This window comes from Diabrotica undecimpunctata, chromosome 2, assembly GCF_040954645.1.
Source record: "Diabrotica undecimpunctata isolate CICGRU chromosome 2, icDiaUnde3, whole genome shotgun sequence".
Lineage (NCBI taxonomy): Eukaryota > Metazoa > Arthropoda > Insecta > Coleoptera > Chrysomelidae > Diabrotica > Diabrotica undecimpunctata.
The window spans coordinates 44,127,506-44,147,780 of record NC_092804.1 but is presented as its reverse complement, the minus strand read 5'-3'; the positions used below and the strand labels follow the sequence as shown (position 1 = coordinate 44,147,780).

The 20,275-nt window shown below is 33.6% G+C and overlaps 1 protein-coding gene across 1 annotated transcript in view; it reads left to right on the top strand.

Annotated features, from left to right (window-relative positions):
• The window catches only part of Wnt10 (Wnt oncogene analog 10), a 155,185-nt gene extending 142,629 nt beyond the window's left edge, over positions 1 to 12,556 (top strand). The window contains exons 4-5 of the mRNA XM_072522791.1: positions 1,418 to 1,605; positions 7,111 to 12,556. Coding sequence (XP_072378892.1) covers positions 1,418 to 1,605; positions 7,111 to 7,447 — 525 coding nt within the window. The 3' untranslated portion in view covers positions 7,448 to 12,556. The remainder of the gene's footprint in view (positions 1 to 1,417; positions 1,606 to 7,110) is intronic.
• The last annotated feature ends 7,719 nt before the right edge of the window (positions 12,557 to 20,275 follow it).

The following is a 20,275-nucleotide window of genomic DNA, read 5'->3' as shown; positions in this document are numbered from 1 at the left end:
CTAATAATTCTTTCATATTTAATATAGTTTGCATATACCGACCTCCGGATACAGTACTTACTCAGGACAATATGCTTATTAACAAACTTAAGGAATTCTTGAAAATCTCATTGTTGTTGGAGATTTCAATTTCAATAAGCTGGCCCATTATTTCCAAAATTGATACTATCAATTTCCGAAATTTGTTTAAAAACTTTATCATTAACTCAAATTTATTACAACTGATAACTGAACATACAAGGTTTAGAGCCAAACAATAATCCTTCAATTTTAGACTTATTTTTCACAAATGACGATCAATTAACTTCTACACTTGAAGTGTCCTCTCCTGTGGGTCTTTCTGGCCACTCGCTTATTACTGCTCACATTTAATTTAGTTTAACACCGCTTTACAAAAATAATTTCGTGACAGTGTTTCAGTATATATATATATATATATATATATATATATATATATATATATATATATATATTATATATATATATATAAGGCTCTAATAATAGAAATTCCATGGTGAAAGATCAATGAAAGTGATAAATGCGAATCGTAAAAAATGGCAAAAATCGCGCATTGAGTATTTATTTAACGCCTTTATAGAAACTGACTTCGTTTGCAGAATTTGCTTCAATATAAAAATTGTAAAAATTGCATACGAAAGCTACACTTTTCACTTTTAAAACCCATTTTAATTTTTGTCGATAGGATACTCTAATCAAAAGATATCGAATTTTTACCGACAAAATGATAAAAAAATTGAATTCGCGCGCGTAACTGACATTTAAAATCGCCGGTTGTTTTAAGCCTCCTTTCTGAAAGAACAGTTTATTGTACACAAAAAGTGCTAATTAACATTGTAATTCAAAACTTCCTCGGCTAAATTTTTTGTTTGGTAACTCGGTATTTCCCGTTTTCCTCCCTACGATGGGTGTTTTAGAGAGAAGCCTGGTGGTAAAAGTGGCAAATTTTTTGAATCTTTTTTGTGGTCCTACAGTTGATATTATCAGCAAAATTCAGCTTGTTTGTATGATTCTTGTAGGTCAAATCTTGCTCTTATTATTATTATAAAAATATACGGGACATTCCATTTAAAAAAATACCAGTAACATTATTACTTAAAGGTGTTTGACCCTGTAGCATTAGATTTACTTTGAGCATAGGAGAAATTTAAATTGAAAGTAAAAAATCGACCTATACGAAGATTTTCAGTGTGTTTGTCTGTTGCTGAGAATTTTCTAGACTTTCGCCGCTCTCTGTAGAGTTTTTATTAACTGGTTGTAATAATTGTTTAATAATCATATTACATTTCATATTTAATTGTTCGAAAAATATTATCCTATAGGATCTATTATCCTAAGTTGCCATATCATAGATAGTTTTCTACCAATGACAAATAATAAAATATTTATTAACTTTTAGGCAGTATCAAACAACATGAACTTGGTGTGCAAATGCCATGGGATGTCTGGAAGTTGCGAATTAAAAACGTGTTGGAGAGCTGCTCCTGACTATAGAGCTATTGGCAAAGCTCTCAAAGAAAGATTCAGACAAGCTGTCTTAGTTGACCAGACCAATTTTGGAAAGAAAAATATTCGAAGATTTAATATGTAAGCAAATTCATTATCCTTATTTTTTATTAGCATGCAGAATATTTAAACTAACAATGGCGTCTGATTGAAATATAATATTAGAAAGTAATTTTTTTGGTCTATAACATAAAGATCTATAAACAATTAGGATAAGTATGTTTACGTTTCACTTGGAGTGCTGTATCCGCATAACCGTTGTTTGCTCCTGATTGCAATTGGCTGTTTCTTCCCAAATCGAGAATATATTGTTGTATAGGTAAGACGTTATTATTACTAATAGTTTCATACTCTATTATTAGAGCACCCTTTGTGCAGATGTCACTAGGAACTAGTCTTGGCAGAATGGAAAGACATTGGGGTGGTATGCATTTCAATAATCTGGTTACCAGCATAATGTTTGAGTATTACTTCACGTTTATTATTTGGCGTATAAATAACGATAAATCTAAACTTAAATTATCATCACTCAGCCAGTTGTATCCAATGCTGGACATAGGTCTCTTTAGGACATTAGGAAACTAAAAGGTCATGGCAGTGCCCCTTCGAAATCACTGTAAGTAAGAAAGTTAAGAAATTGAATATCCCCTTTACATGCAGCCATTGCTGCTGCTACTCACGTTGCCCACTGTCCTGTCCTAAATAATTCCACGGTAGCATTTAAGGAAAATGACTGTTTATATACAGCGACCACAGTGTTGCATCAGTGTACGATCAGCAATGGAGGCCCTAGAATAACTGCAGCGACAGCTCTGTGTGTTTAGAGTTTACAAAATTATCTTAACGTTTTAAAAACAAATGAGGTAGAACAAAACGTCGATGTCGAAAAAGTCTTTTATTTGGATAATAATCTGAAACTGGCTTCAAATATTTATTTACATAGGAAATATGACCTTTTGAAATATGAACTATGAACTTTTTTAATGAACGGACTTTTAAGGAATCACACGCATAGATTTAGAATTTTTGCTTCCGAAAATTGAGCCCATAATAAAAAATACAGACTAAAGTACGAATTCCAATACCACCAAAAATACGCTTGGCAGTAACATAACGATATTTGGCCACTGGAAACAGTAACCAAAGTTTGTATTATTTGTTTAAAGTATCATCACCAGCAATTTTGCTGATTGTGCTCGAAGTTTTTATAGCAATTAATATCGTTTTAAAGGACCAAATTAAGGTAAGCAATAAATACAAACAAGAGTTAGGAACTGTGTATTCTGATTAACAATTATTGCAATATTTATGAAGTATTGTCTTCCGCCATGGCGTCTTTTGGCGACTTTTTTTCGATTTGAGTTCTTCTATTGAGGTATTCTCCAAATTTATGCTGATCTTTTTCCACACATTGCGTACTTTTGTGCTTTTTTTGTGATCTTTATGTGAAGAATCCCGCAACAATCTCTCACTAGGATATAGCTCTAAAAACCTCTGCTCCACTCAACCATAATTTACAAAAAATTTACCAAATAATAAACAAATAAGTCCGTGTACTGAAAAGGCAGCGAGCAGCATGTAAACAGTCACTGTCACTCGCAGTGCAAGTCCTTTGATTTCCGTTTAAAAAACCGCCAATGAAGGGAGCGTACGGCAGCGGCAGTGGCATGAGTAATGGCAGCGCTAGCGACGTATTTACATACTCAAGTTGCCAACTTCCCTGCTTAATTCCCTGCTCTCTACCGCGAAAGTGAACTGCATGTAAAAGGGTATAAAATTAAGTAAGTGGATAGTTAGAAGGCGATTTCGTGCTGCTGCATTAATTACCTTTTCAAACTTAAGCTACTGGACCGCCGCTTTCCCGTGAACATATAAAATTAAGTAAGTGGAGAGGTAGAAGGCGACTTCGTGCTGCTGCATTACCTTATCCAACTAAAGCTAGTGGACCACCGCTTTCCCGTGAACATAAATATCCCCTTTACATGCAGCCATTGCTGCTGCTACTCGCGTTGCATACTGCCCGAAATAATTTCACGGCAGCATTTAAGGCAAATGACTGTTTATATACAGCTATCACAATGTTGCATCAGTGTACCATTAGCAATGAAGGACATAAAAATTACTGCAGCGGCAGCTCTGAGTGTTTTAAGTTTACAAAAGAAGGTGGAAAAAGAAACTTCGATGTCAAAAAAGTCTTTTATTTGGATAATAATCTGAAATTGGCTTCAAACATTTGCAATCTAGAATATTGCACGAAATAAAGTGCGTCTACATTTTATGATATAATTTCAATAGATTCCAATAAAGATAACTTAAGGCCTTTGTTTTGAATATGGAGAATTTGAAATAGTCGTAAAAAGAATGATTATGATCTAGGTGAAGGTGAAGGTGAAGGTGAAGGTGAAGTGATTACGTAGAATCTGCTTTTCTATTATTGTAAACCCTTGTGTGTTTTGCTATACGTTTGTTAAAGGTTCTACCAGTTTGACCGATCTAAGTTTTTGGTCAGTCACCACATGTAAGTTTGTATATTCCAACTGTATAATTGCTTTTTCTTTCTTAATATACGAGGTGATTCAATGAAACGGTACGATTTCAAACAAACAAAAAAACTAAAAAAAATATCTTTTTTATTAAATTTAATAAAAAAAAATGTATACTACATAAATGAAAATTAATGTGTAAGCAAAGAAATATTAAGTTTTTGAAGATGATATTTAAAAGGTGGCCTCCATTTTGTAGGACACATTCTTGCAGCCGTAGTACAAACCTGTTTACGACATTGAGTACAATTTTTTGAGGTATTGCTTGCACTTCTTTACTTATTTGTTCTTTCAAAGCATCGATAGTTCTTGGGGGTTACTTTAGAGGTCCGAACTACGAGGTGGCCAAGGAATATCGCCGTTTTTACTCATAAGACGACCTTAGAAGATCTTCTTACTAAATCCATTGACACTCGTGATGTGTGGCATGTTGCACTATACTGTTGAGATACCCTGTGTTCATTTCTGCAATTCTTGATTGCAGAAAAGAAAAAAAAATTATTTACCATGTGCACGTAGCGATCAGAGTTTATTGTTACTGCGTGCCCATTCTCGTTCTCAAAAAAATAAGGTCCGATGATCCCTAACGAAGAAATTACACACCACACGGTTACTTTTTTTGAATGTAGGAGCCTTCCGTGTAATTCCAGATTCCAGTAGATTATTGTCGGACCAATAGTGAAAATTTTGTTTGTTTACATACCCACTTAGATGAAAGTGGGCTTCATCACTCATCCAAAGGTTATGCGCAAGTTGTCGTTTCCATTGATACACTCTAGCATTTGTTCCCAAAATCCTAGTCGGGTGGGATAATCTCGAACTTTAATGGCTTGCACAATCTGGATTTTGTATGGATTATGCTGGAGATCTTTATGAAAATTCTGCTTGTAGTAAGTGTTTAATCCCAGAGTTAAGCTTTGTCGTCGCAGGTATCTTCGAAGACTCGCGTGTAATGAGTTTCGCACTGCTTCAATATCCTGTGGTGTGCGAGCAGTTCTGACACTGCCACCCTTTTTCTGTGATGTTGAACCACTACTTGTTAAAGTTCCTAACCCATATATGAATAGCCTTGTTAGACGGAACTGGAGCAAGGGGCAGCAAATGGAAGTGTAGACGAAAAGCTCGTTGTACACGCACAAAACTTTCACCATTTTTGTAATAAGCTTTCACAGCAAACGCGTGTTGTTCATCGGACCACTACCCACTCTCTAGATTCACAACTTCGCAAGCCTACGGCTCCTATTTTTTCGTCAGCAGCGTTACCAAATCGTGCCGTTTCACTGAATCTCTTCTTGTTTGTTTAGGTTACTGTTTGTTCTAAACGCTGGTGTAATTCCTTTCTTTTTTACGTTTTTGGCTATTTCTGTTGATATTTTGCCTGTTATGTATGTAATCGAGCAAAATGTATATTGAATTTTTTCTCTGGTGGTGGAAAGACTAATTTTAATTAAGACTGGAAAAACTAATTAACTTATTTTGATGATATTCGATTCTATCGTGAAGTTATTTTTGCTATTCTTTATTCTATGGTCGGCTGCTAGCTTATGTTGTGTAGGATATGATGTTGTGTTAGGTTGTGACAGTGCTGCTATATGGCGTAGAGGGCTGGACACTCAAAACGAGGGATATAAACAGATTAGAAGCTTTCGAAATGTGGCTCTATCGCCGTATCCTAAAAATACCATGGACAGCGAAAATCACAAATATAGATGTCCTTAAAAGAATAAACCAAGAACGCCAACTTTTCGAAACCATCAAGAAAAGGAAAACGGCGTATCTAGGTCACATCATGCGAAATGAAAAATACCAGTTCCTCCAACTTATAATCGAGGGTAAAATTGAAGGCAAGAGAGGAATGGGACGCAAGAAAATGTCCTGGCTCCGAAACATAAGGCAATGGACAGGGATTAACAACATACAATCTCTGACACATATTGCAAGAAATAGAGAATTAATGGAAAATGTGATCGCTAACATCCATTAGTGGATTTGCATCTAAAGAAGAAGAGGATAGGATGATGAATTATGTATAGTTGTGTCAGTGTGTCTCATAAATTTTAAATCTAGGAAATTTATGGTTTGATTTTGATCTAAGTATTTCTATTGTTAAGAACAATAAAAGTATGCAAGACTGCATACCTTGGACGCTTACTGAGGAATGATAAATATAGTCTTCTGCAGGTCATCATGCAGGGAGAGTCGAAGGCAAAAAGGGAATAGGTAGAAAGAGGAAGTCATGGCTGCGAAATATTCGAGACTGGACAAACATGACTGTAGACTAATTATTCCACGTTGCAAAAGGGGAGGTTCTTCGAACCTATTATAATCGAAGAGTTCTTGTATGTATTTGGTCCATGCATATTTCTTGATTTTTATCTGTGATGATGTTCCCCTATTGATCTTGCAGTTTGCTAGCTGTGTTGGATTTTTAAAGCATATTAAATATATCGTGTTTTTCTTCCAACAATTCTTTCTCTTCACACTGTGTTTTTAACTAATTTTTTTGGCCTTTCGTTTTTCAGTTCTTATTTGTCTCTGGATATTTTTATACATCCTTTTGTTATTCTTTGATTTTCTTTTTTCTTCCATATGTTGCAGTATATGTTCATTCATCCAACTTTTCCTCTTTTGTTTATTTTCTATTAGAAGTTCTTCTCTGATCTTGTTAAAGGTTTCACATATATTCTAGAGTGATTCTTCTAGATCACATGTTTGCTCCATGTTACTTAGCTTTTCTGAAAGAGTCCGTGCGACTGTCTCCTTTTTTTCCTCACGTATCTCCACCAATATAAAAACTGTTTAAATACAGGATGTTTTGAAATATTTGTTTCTAGATGATGCCATTGCTATCAGATATTTTTATGGAATAGTATAAATAGTGGCTGTAGTAAAAATAAATTGTAATACATTTTGCGAAATTATAAAATTAAATGTTTTTTAGTGTACTATTATTAGATAAAATGAAGTTCCATCAAGTAACGGTCCAATCCATCACTGACTTATATTTTTGATAACAATTGTAAAGAATTCTATTTATTTTTAGGATTAATCAAAAGGCACACAGAAAACATTCGAAACACAAACAATGGACTCCACGCAAAAACAAACACAAAAGAGACCTCTCATACGATCTCCTTTACTACGAAAAATCCCCCAGTTTCTGCGAGAGGGACCAGGGAATGGAGATTCTGGGAACAACTGGGCGCATCTGTAACAGAACCTCAACTTTAACCGATAGTTGTGCTAATCTCTGCTGCGGCAGAGGTTACAATCTCATCAAGAAAAGAAAAGTCGAAAGATGCAACTGTAAATTTATATGGTGTTGTCAGGTGGAATGTCAGACGTGTAGCCATGAGGAATGGATTAGTATTTGCAAATAATCTACTTAGTTAATGGTCGTCCTAAGGGATAAGTCATTTTAAGTATTAATCTGTAATGTTTTATTCAATAAGCAATTAAATTATTTTCAAGACTGCAAATTAAATGCAAAACAATTTAAAATGTATATTCACAAGTAAAAGTGCCAAATACCGGGAATTTTTAATACTTGTAATTGTTGAGAAATTTATTTGCTATGTGAACAGAAACGCTGTTTGGTCGTTATAAAGTATTTTCTACCAGCGATAATGAGTAAGCGTGATATACAAAGTACTTTTGAAATCTAATATACTTGGGTAAAATCACCATATCGACTTGTTTCTACTTTAATAATAGAACGTCCAGTGGTTTGTCTTGCCAGAAACCTCTTCCGGTAGGACAGTTGGACAGAGGTTATGTCCTGTCAGAAGAACTTAACAATTTTTATATGATCTGTCCCTCCAGTAGGACTTAAAAGATTCCGGCACTACAAAGACATTTATCAGATGGTTTATATTGGCGTGCATATTGGTTTTATGGTAATCTTTGTGGTTTTTTAAGAACATGAACATTTACTAAATCATCTAAAATCTATTTAAAAAATAAAAGGTAACACTTAACGTCCGACAAAATGTTTCAGTTAAAAAAATATACGGTAATAAAATGAAAATTTAAAGAAACTTTAAAATTATTGAGTAGACATATTGCGGATAGTATGGACTAAACTTCTTTTATAATGAAAACTTAACACTTTCTTTTGGATGGATTCCATGTAAAATATGATATGCGAAACAATTGCAACCTGTCATTAGAGCACATAACCCCGATTTAATTCCAGTTTCAGATCTTGATTTTTGTAGTTTATGGTTAATTGGGAAACAAACTCTACATTTTCTTTATACTCTTTGTTTATCACTTTCGCTGCTCAATACCTTTTATACATGGTTGAGGCGATTTTTATTATTATTAGCTATTGGAACAGATCTTTCGTATAAAACCGTTTCTTGATCGCTTGGCAATGAATTTTTATTAGCTATAATCCTAATTTCCTTGTGAAAGGCTCATGCCAGACCAAGTTTTTTTTAATAAAGTATTTATAAGCTAAGAAATAATTAGTTTCTATAATACCAAGCAGTGACACGTACATTCGGTGTTTCCAATTCTGCGTGTTTCAAACTTGTTCCAATGCTAAACCTGACTGTCTTATATGGTTGTGAATATCAATAGCTAAAGCGCCATCAAAATACTTTTTGACCAATTTAATCCTAGTTACTTCTTTTACATAAAAAATTGCGTTTTTTCATCTATAACATGGTTTCGTCAAACTTAGAGTGGTGACAGTTCCTGCGCCTAATTCTTTTTACAATTTCTTTTTAGCTATATGTTCTTTACCTTTGTTAATTTCAAAACGCAGCATATTACGGGACTGAGCACCAGCAAAAATTTAACATTCACAACCTAAACCTTTAGGCTCTTTTCCTATCTTAATAACAGCTGGCATTCCATTAGGATCATAATTACCTCTTCCATACCGGTAAAACATTGTTTCGTCTACACATAATTTACACCCGTGGTTAAAAATATTATTCCATTTTACATAAAGCATGTCCACAAAAGATTTTATAGGATTCCACTCGTCTTTATTTTTAATATTTTCTACGGAAAATGACGAAGCTTCCAAAACTTCTTCAAACCTATGGTAAACTATGCCAAATCTTTTGCCAAAGGCTGAAGCAGGTCCTCATTTTTTAAAAAGGACACTTCGAATATTTAGAACATATTTTCTATAAGATCAAATAACAGAAAACAATCTAATTCTGTCATATTCTGAACTCGTTTGTCAGTATTTAATTTTGGTTTATATTTAGCGTTATTTTATTGATCTATTTTTTTTTCATTCCGCAAATTCAAATTTGAACAATGCTCAGTTACTTTATTACTGTCAAAAACATTGTTACCTTGGGTCACAAGGTGTGCCGTATCAACGTCACTTGAACTTATACTTCACTATCGCCTGATGAAGATGAAGACGAAAAAACTTCTTGATCAATTATGCTACACTCATCATGTTACACAGAAGTATTTGGCACATGGTTGTTTGTTGATTTTATTGTACTATGTTTAGGGACGTCTATTCGTTTACTTTTCCCTGTCTGATCTAAGAATGTACGAAATAAGGTAATAATGAAGCTAAGTCAATAAAATTTTAGAATCAGATTACTTACCTTTATCTTCTGTAACAAATTTAGTCTAATTGGCATTTCACTGTTATCTATATCCCATAAAACAATTACAGTGTCATCTAAAATGGACTTTATAACGCCATAGCATGGATACTGCAGAATTGAATTTCAGTCCAAAAGTAAAGTATCCAAGTAAAAAATACTAGCCACCAAGGCATCTATCAAAGAAAGAGCAAACCAAGTTAGAGATGCAGCAACCATTTCAGGTGCATTAAGAGACCAATACTTACATACGCGGTAGAAACAAGAGCTGATACAAAGAAAATAAGACAGGATCTAATAACAGCTGAGTTGAAGACATTTAGATCTATAGTAGAGGAAACTAGACAGAATCAAGTAAAAAACGAAGATATATATCTGGCAAAAGTGTGAGGATTTAGTGAAATGAACAAGAGAACTAAGAATAAATTGGATAAATAGATGGATTTAATAAGGTGACTTTTGGCCTATTTTTACTTCGGTCTTTTCAGATTTATTTTAGTTCTCTAGCCCTAGATTACATTACCTAGCCTAACTCTTTTAAAGAGGTCTAATAACTTCAAGACTAAACCTTTCATGTAGCTCTTTGCTGGTGGCTTTTCTTAGCCTAATGCAAAGAATCGAATATTTGCCAGGCTGTCACATTGCAGTGCAGCAGAATATCAGAGCACATAAAATGTGCTGTGTTTCTTCTTCTAAGTGACAGAATCTTCATAGGTCATCATCTGCCAATCCCGTTAGCTTTAACTGCCTATTCAGCTTACTGTGTCATGTTAGCAGACCTACTATAGATTTGACTGTTTCTCTGTCTATGCCTATTAGGCCTGCCGTAAATTTTTGCGAATGTTCTCTAATGAACTCTTTTGTCTGTCTTTATCCTGGTGAATTCCTATACCATACCCCTATATTTTATTTCCCCTGTTTCACTAGAGCAAGTTGCTACTTACTTTTCCTTCAGTGATTTGTCTTTCCTTCCTTGGATCGGAAAGTTAACTTTGCTATTCCGACAATTGAAGTTTCTGGAGCTCTTCTTCAGATTCACAAAACATTGAGAATGTTCATAAGACCCCTTTGTTTAAAAGTTTACTATCCCAGACTATTCATGGATGTATGATCAGCCCATGGTTACTTATCCTTAGTCTATTAAGGATTCTTCTGGACTCAAGACGTTCCCATTCTTCATGCTGTACGAAGACAGTGCATGAGTGCACCTTGGGTATATTTTTCCCTCCAAAGCCCTACTGGATACACTCTCCCAAAACCTTAGGGTTGGATTATCTTCTTTAACCACTTTGCACTTGTATTGTCCACACAGTTAAGTTCTAGGGAACTCGGTATGTGGGTACTCTTCAGAAAACAAATCTGAGGTCTTGCTTCCAGGATTTCTTCATAAGCCACGAAGATGGCGTTTTAGACTGCTAAGCTTATCCACATCTATCTTGACTGTTGGTTATCCTGTTGGTACTGCCACAAACTTAACGAAATAATAAACTACTATGCTACTATTCTAAAAAAAGAATAACTGTGAAATTTGGAATGGGTATAAAAATACATAAAAATTGTAGATGGTTAAAAATCATAAAATATCTAGTATGAAATAAAGAGAAAGTAAATCAGGACGGCAGTCATAACCACGATATGATCATAACAAGCAAATACATAAGTATATGAAAAATGTGTTCATCACTAGATGTCTCTAGTAGCATACTCTGGTAATTATTTTTTCTATAATTGCTAGAGTAGTCGGTGCGTTTTGGTTTAGTTTGAGTTTTCTTACAAGCTCTCTCTGATGACGGGAAGACCCAGAAACACGTGTCAGGGAGTGGTAAGAAACTCAAATTAAATCGAAACGCAACCATTTTTGTACATAAGTATATGTACTAGAGCAAAGCAGACAGGGAAAATCCATGAGAGATTAGGTACATGTTAATCGAAAGAATTACCAGAAACTCAGTAACATATACAGTATGAGTAAAAAGAGTTTATGAAATTAGCAGCACTCATTTTTTAGTGATAGCGAAAATAAAAAATACACCAAACAACTAATATACAACAATATCAATAGTATATTCAACTAACGAATATAATAAGAAAATAAGAATAGAAGACAACGTCAAAAATGAGTAAAAAAAACTAAACTAAAGAATGTTTAACTATGAGATAAACGATGAAATGAAAGATTAACAAGACCGTATTACATACGAGGAACTGAGAGAAACAAAAAGAATAATAAAAATTGGAGAACTTTTGAGAATAATAAAATAGCATAAATAACAAATTATAAAAAATCTTTTTCTCAACCAATTTTAAATATTTTTAAATAAGTAAAACATGACGACATTGTAAAACAATTTGAAAGAAATTGTTGGTTTCAGGATTTTGATATTGACTGAGTAGATTGAAGGTACGACCGCAAAGTTAAGGTAGTATGGACTATATAAAAATTATATTAATTTGAAGATAATAGAAGATAGTCTAAGAAAGATAAATCATCGTTGATCTATATCTTAATAATGAATATAATAAGAACAAGATGTTTTCTGTAATGCTTTATTATTTAAAAAACTTTTAATATGCTTATTATTAAAAATTTAGAATATATTTCCAAACCTTTTTTAATTTTTTCAATTTTTTTCTTTTTATTAATTTTTAGTTTTCTTCAATTATCATTAGATGCTTGATTTTTTTCTAATTTTCTTTAATTTATAAATAATCGTAAGATTTATTTAATTTTCATAACAATTGTTTAAACTTGAGGATTTTTGTTGCTTTACAGTATGCTTACTGATTTGTGTTTGTAAAAATTGTAAAATAAATATAAAATAGATTAGAATTAGATTGTACCATAGTAACTATTTATTTTTGCAAGTATCTATTTATTTGATTACTTCGTAAATTTATTTAAATATTAATGATATGACACAGAAATCCTAACAATTATAGTATTGTACTGAATAAAAGTTTTCAAAATATATTTAGTCTCTTTAATTATGTGTCTTTCTCACCTTAAAAGACGCCAGCAAGCCTGATAGACATGCATAATTAAGTATGACATTAGGATGATACAATTCATTGGAGCGAGGAGGATTACCTTGTGTAACAAAAATCACTCCACTCCGTCCCAATGCTTCAGACCATCCACTTTCCCCCCGATAGCGTTCTTATGGGCAGTAGAGGCTCTCTTTTCAGCAAAGTGTTTGCCATGTGGAAGTCCTGGGTACAAGACCTCTCACACAAAATCTTACCCCGAACAATGCAGGCCAGCGTAAGGCGCTCTATTCCCTCTATCTCTAGTGGCTTATCATTGATCTGTATTGCTTACTCTGGGTTACGCTCAGTTCTTATCCGTTTTTTGGGTTTTGGTAGTATTTTTTGTGGCTTGCTCCTTTTAGTGTTTTATTATTTCTTCTTGGTTTTTTATATTTTTTGTAGATTTTTTTGAGAAATGTCTGAAACATATAAAATTAACGTTAGTAAATACTCTGCCATGCCAAAAGTGAAAAGTGAGCTTTTTATAGAGCTACGGTTATCTAGACTTTATTTTGTTTGTTAATGTTTGCTGTTTGGGTCTTCTGTGCCTCCATTTTTGTTACACATAGTGGGTCACCATTTTGGGTGATTTTATAACTTATATCCTTTATCATATCCAGTACCCTTATGTGTTTTAGGTCTCTGAATATGAACCGTTCAGCGAAGTATCTGGGCACGTTTGCAACTTCCCTAAGGCAGTTTATGTGTGCTGCTTGAGTCTTCTTTTTGTTGCTGTAACTTGTGTGTCCCCATGTAAGAAATGCATATTTAATATCGGTAGTATGATGCTGTTTAGCATTCTTTATTTTGTTTTCATAGCTAATTTGCTTCTTTTTCTTTAAGGAGAGATGATAAGACTGCCTTATGTGGTACTCCAGCTTCTGGAATTCCGTGTTTAGACAGAACAAGTCCTCTCTGGACCCTGAATTTCGGGTCGCTTAAGTATGAGGAGTTGAGTTTCGTCATGGCCCCATTGTATCTATAATCTCACATTTTATATGTCAATCCTTCATGCCACACTCTGTCGAAGGATGTGCTTATATCCAGGAAGGCTGCTCCTTGTCATTAAATCCAGCGGCTGTCTGAATACTTTTAGTTCGCTGAAATGTTGAGCTGTGAATCTGAATTGTACTTCTGAGATTAATCCATCTCTGATTGGAGTCTGTCTCTGATTGGAGTCTGTCTTTGATGGGAATTTGGTTTGAATGACTAGCTCTAGTATCCTATTATTACGTTTGTTATGTTTGTCAGATATACAATTGCTTTCAAAGGAAAATACTTCAGAACCTTATTAGTAATTTTGTCTGGACCAGGTGCACTTTTTCTGATCAGTTCAATTATTTCTCTTGGTGATCTGAGATTTATTATTTCTTCTTGTTCTTCGGGAGTTTCTAGTTTTGTTATAAAGTCTATGTATTCGTCTTGGTAATAATTCAGTGTACACTCTCAAGAGTCTTTTTTATCGCCTCGGTTTCCCCTTCTACAGAGTAGACATTTCCGTTTTCACTGTGTAATGGGTGAATGGCTTTTTTATTGTTTTTTAAATTTTTTTGGAGTCATTATATTTCTTGCATATTTTAGCACCCATCCTCCATTGCTTTTACGTAATTGTCCCACTTTTTGTCTACTATGTTCTATTAGTGCCTGTTTGACTAGTGACTGTCGATTCAGTCGGTTTGCCCTTTTTTATCTTTTTGATTTCTTGTTCTTCTGGCTCTCTTTGTGGTTCTGTTCTTTTCCCTTATAATTTCCTTTATTTCCTGATTAATGTCTCTAAATCTTCTCATGTGATATAAAATCTTCCCTAAAAAGAGTGAAAGTATCTACAGTTGTACAGATAACAGCTTCATTATATACTAAGTGACATATAAATTGTAACTCCCATTATAAATTATTATATATAAATTATACAAATTAGCAAATCGCTTCTGATTAGGTAGTCAACATCTTCCTATGATATCTTATTCCATGTCTTAATTAACTCCTCCCGAAGTGCTTCTAAAGGTTGAGGAGGGTGCTCTAAATTCTGCGATCCATTATGCCCCACACGTGTTTAATTAGACTTAGGTTCAAATAGGATAAGTCTGGGAATCTCTAAAGCCAGAGCAAAAAAGTTCATGGTTATTTTCTCAATATGTAGTGTTACTGTATTCTTTTTAAAAACTGAATGTTGGACCTCCTGCAGATATTGTATGAGACGAGGTACCAGAATTTCTTCTACGTTTCCCTGAGCTATCCTTGATTAGAGATGACCTTGAACGGTAAGCGATGCCACTTCACACCATAACTTCAACAGTGCTATGCACGTGCCGTTCAACAATAAACTGTTGATTTCGTCTTTCACCACGTCCTCTCCGTCATCTGGCTCGGTCATCATGCGTCCCTAAAAAGAATCGAGATTTATTACTAAAGCTAACCTCATTGCATTCCTGGTCCAGAGGTAATCATTATCTACAATATTCAAGACGATTACTGAAACTACAAATTAAAAATTTAAGAACGATTTCCAAAGTGGAAATAGAAACGTTTAAATAAATGTAATTTAAACTGAAAGTATGGTTAATTCACATAAAAGATAATAAACCTGCTTTGTATTGGTTGTCTACCTGTAACTGTATACCTTGATGTTAAGTGACTAAATACCATCTGTTTTGCTTTAAATAATTCATGTTTAGTCCCAGCTTACATCTTAGCATGTCTACGGCATTTAAGAGGCGTTGCAGTTAATTTAAGTCATCAATAAATATAAGTGTATCATCTACCCAATTGTATTCATGAGTCATGAGTTCTCCATTAATTTTTACACCATATTCCAAGTTATATAGAACTTGTAAGATTAAATCAGAATGTAGATTAGACAAGTATGTTCATCTTGTCTGACTACTTTTGGGATCATACGTTCCTCTGTTAACTTTCCATTAATACATTCATAATCAATAAAAACGGCAATCTTTGCGTTAAACTTAATATTTTTGTAGAAACCTATTTAGTGCAAATAGTACGTACTTCTCGAGTTCCCAACCTGTTTCTAAAACCAAACTGTGTTTCATCTTGATCTTTTTACAGTTGTTCTTTATTCTACTGTGGATGGTACGTTGGAATATCTTTAAGGTGTGGCTCATAAGGCTTATTAATCTATATTCACTAGAGAACTTCGGACATTTGTCTTTTACTGAAGTTATGAATTCAGGCTTGAACACATTTGCTGTCACCTGCCGCCAAAAGGCGTTTTGCTTACTTGAGTCAGGTGCCACTGTCGCCAAAAAGCGTTTTGGCTTATACTTCAGTGAGATGCCAGTTTTGCCTTCTGGCGTTCACAAATGGAAATAAATGCGTTCTTTTACCAGTAAGTTCTACGCATAGTTACTTCTTGTTTTGCAGGCATCTAGGTAAAGGTTCAATTCGTTCATTTTTGACTCGGGGTTTCTTCTGAAGTTTTTTTAAGTCCATTTCCTATTTCAATATTTTTCCTAGAAATACTCTGGCAGAACGTAACAGTGTTTTATTATGTCAAATATTACAAATTTTAAGTAGGTATTACACCTATAACAAAAAATAAGATACTCTTTTAAATATCATCCATTCGATCGTTACTTTTCAATTTATTTCTCTGGTTAGATTTTTTTGCCTGTTCTCAACAACATATCATAAGTAAATATACTTTTGGACTGGTGCTATATTTTTTGACTATGTTAATTTCTGACATGTCATAATTTTTATTTTCTACAGGTTTCTATTTTGGTACTTCTCTTGTTGATGCTTTTTCTAAATTTTAATATCGTTGTACTTAGTCTGTCCTTTTTTAATTGTGCTAAGTAGCCTTTTTTTCGTCTTTACAGAGATGGGTCTGGAATCTTCAAAAGACATCTCAGTCCAGGACACCGCCTGACTGACCTTAGTGCAGGATTCGTTCTTCGTACTCCCGGTGAAAGTTACCGAGGTACTTTAAAATGCCCTCTCTTCGCTGAGTCTACACCGAACGCCTACCTGCTAAACTAGACCTTCCTCTGTCGTCCAGTGATCTGGAAATTCCGGCATCACTTTCAAAGCACTACCTTCATTTATTCATTCTCTATTCATCCACATCCAAACTCCATTTATCAGCAAGGAGGCTCCCTGTTTCGTTCCAGTCTGTCTCTCTTTCCATTCTGTTCCTTTCTACTATCCATCTGTTGCAATCTAACATGGTAGTGTAGGAGTGTCCACAGTATAGCTAAGTAGCCTAGAATGTATCTTCTTAATGTGCCTTATTATTTTACTGAATGTTGGTGACAATTCTGGCACCCGGCTCTGGGATCTGCTCGTTTCGATCTTGTAGGGCTCTGAAAAGTGGATAGGCTTCGAAGTTTTTCCATTTCTTTATATTCTTTAGCTACGCGTATTTTATTCTCCAGATGTCTCTTTCCAAAAAAATCATAACAATGCTGATTTGAAAAGAATGACAAAGCTGGCATATGATCAATTGATAAAAACTTCAAAGAGTAGATCCAATACGTGTTGGAAGGTAATTAACTATGAGCGAAATAAAACAAATGGTTTACATAATTCAACAACCAACATATCTTGTAACTCTTTCAATAACTTTTTTTGTCGAAATCGCTAAGAATATTATAAAATCCCTTCCAAATACACCAGACGACACAATTTAAACTATAAAAAATTTCCAGCTCCATCGAGTTCATTTTTTCTGTCTCCAACCAATCAACAAGAAGTATCCACATATATAAAAACATTAAAAAATTCAAATTGTTTGGATACTAATGAGCTAAACGCATCTTTTATCAAAAGCACTAGTGAAATAACTACTAAACCTTTAACACATTCCTCATTAATAGTATTTTTTCAATCGGGATATTCCCAACTTCATTTAAATACTCCAAGATTGTTCCTATTTTTAAAAAGGGCGATCGTGACCTTGTAGACAATTATAGACCAATTTCCATCGTTTCAATATTCAGTAAAATAATCGAAAAAATTCTGAAGAAGCGTCTTATATCGTACTTCGAACCAAATAACTTTTTTACTAGTTTACAATATGGGTTTAGAAAGGATCATTCCACAACACATGCACTTTTAGATGTGATGAGTGCCATAGTTTATGGCCTTGAGAAGCATAATCACTCTGTTATAACGCTGTGTGATCTTTCAATGGCCTTCGACTGTGTTTCTCATGATATTTTGCTAAAAAACTGCATTTTTACGGTATAAGAGGTACTCCTTTGGAACTAATTTCATCGTATCTAAAGGATAGATACCAAGCAGTCAAGTACGGAAAATGTCTCTCTGAATTTAAGCAGATAAAGCATGGAGTTCCACAAGGATCAGTTCTGGGCCCTCTATTATTTATAATATATGTTAATGACGTGCCCAATTTCATTGCTCCATTTAAAACAGTTTTATTTGCAGATGACACTACTTTTGTTTTTTGTGATAAAAATCGTTCAGTTTTAGAAACCACGTCTGAGTATGTAAATTCCAATGCTTAATCATGGTTCTTAGCAAATAAACTTAAACTAAATGATAACAAAACTCAAAATTTAATTTTTTCGTCTACCTTCGATGTGACTGTTGAAAAAAATAATGTCAAATTGTTGGGTAACACCAAACACATTGACTTGGTATAACCATATTGACCATTTCAAAGATAAACTTTCTAGTACCTTATTTTTTTACTCAGACAATTAAAACACTTATTACAAGTGTTGATACCTTGGAAATAACGTACTTTTCTCTATTCCATTCATTGTTAAGCTATGGTCTTATTCTGTGCTGAAACTCTTGCAATGCCCTAACAATATTTAAATTTCAAAAAAAGCAATAAGAATAATTGCAAAAGTTAGCCACTTGGAATCTTGCAAACCGTTTTTTATTAAATATAAGATAATGCCCTTGCCAACATTATGGCTATACAGCGTTAATGTAGAAATACATAAAAACGCTGATACTTTAATTAAACACTCTGACTTACATAACTATAGCACAAGAGGTGCAAATAACATCAGAACAGTTAAGTATTGTTTGAATAAATCACAAAAAAAACTCAATTGACTATACAATGTCCTACCTAAGGATTTAAAATAACTTTCGATGAATAAATTTAAAGTAAGTCTGAAAAGATAACTTTTGAGATTTGCTTTTTACTCTGTTAGTGAATGCTTTGATCACTTCAAGGCAGTAAAATGAACATGGATGTACTCACTATGTTGGTATATGTCTTATTTTGTATCTTTTATGTTTTATTTTGTGTTATGCGCATTAATGTATTTTCATCTTCTATTGTATTTTGTATATGTTATATATTATCTTTTTTACTTATACATATAATTGACTTGCTACAAACAAATTTAAAATTTATAAACGTAGTTAAATAAACCTTGAATCTTAATTCTTCACCTCTATAATCAATTGTACATTTAAAAAATATTAGTACTTGATATTTGACTAAATATTTAACCCAGGTAGGTTGCTTTCCTTCGCATCACTAATTGCAGCAGTTCTCTTTCTCTCCCTATTTGGCGTTGGTTATGATCCTTCCAGGGTATTTTAAGAATTTTCCTGAATACCCTCATTTCGAGGGTTTTATTGTCCAAGTCTCTGTCCCATATAGCAGCACTGAGTAAATGTAGCATTTCGGAATACGTTACCGTACCGTTAAATAAAGACTTTTTTGCTAAGCAGAGTTCTCTGCTAACATTCATAAATATTGATCTTGTCTATTCAATTCTGCTACGTATATCTGTGTCTGGGTCAAGGACTTTAGTTATCCAGTTTCTGAGATATCTAAACTTTGAGACATATTATTACCGTTCACATTTAAACTCAAATGTATATTCGGTAGTCTGTTAACCACCATTACTTTTTGTTTTATATTTGTTAATTTTTAAAACCAAATTGTTGTCCTTCTGTATTATGTCTGTAGGTTATTATGACTGCATCAGCCTTATGTTCTTCTTAGGTTACGTCTCCTCATTGGAGAATGGAGATCAATATGACGATTCCTACTTTATTTATCGCTATTTTAAACAGTTCAATTGTTGTAAGTACAAAACAATCTCGCAAGTTCTTAAGCCAGGATGATCCTCTCCAGCCTTAGCTACTTAGGTCCTCTAATGACGTCATTGGCATAGCGAACATTATTAATAACCTGCCCATTAATATTTATGTCATCCCCAGTATTTCACAAGGCTCTTTTAAAAATTGCTTTAGAATAAAGATTGAATAGTAGGGAAGACAAAACGCTGAAATATATAGTAACTTAAAATGTCTTAATTATATGAATTTAAAGTGATAATATATATTTCTAACAAGTTTAAAAAATTATAGATAATGTCTTCGAACCCTTGAAGATTATATAATGAATAAAAAGAAGATATTACAAAAATTTATTTCAAATTAAATATCGAGGCTTTTAGATTTTTTTTTCTAAACAACGAGTTATGAAATCAGGAATTTATTATTGGCAAGAATACCACAGATGCTATTGTAACAACTAAATATATAGTATAACCCCCGTAAATAAACGACATCATCTGACGAGTGACTTATAAACCTTGACTTTACTGTTAAATAGACCTTTCCACCTAGTATACGTTAAATATT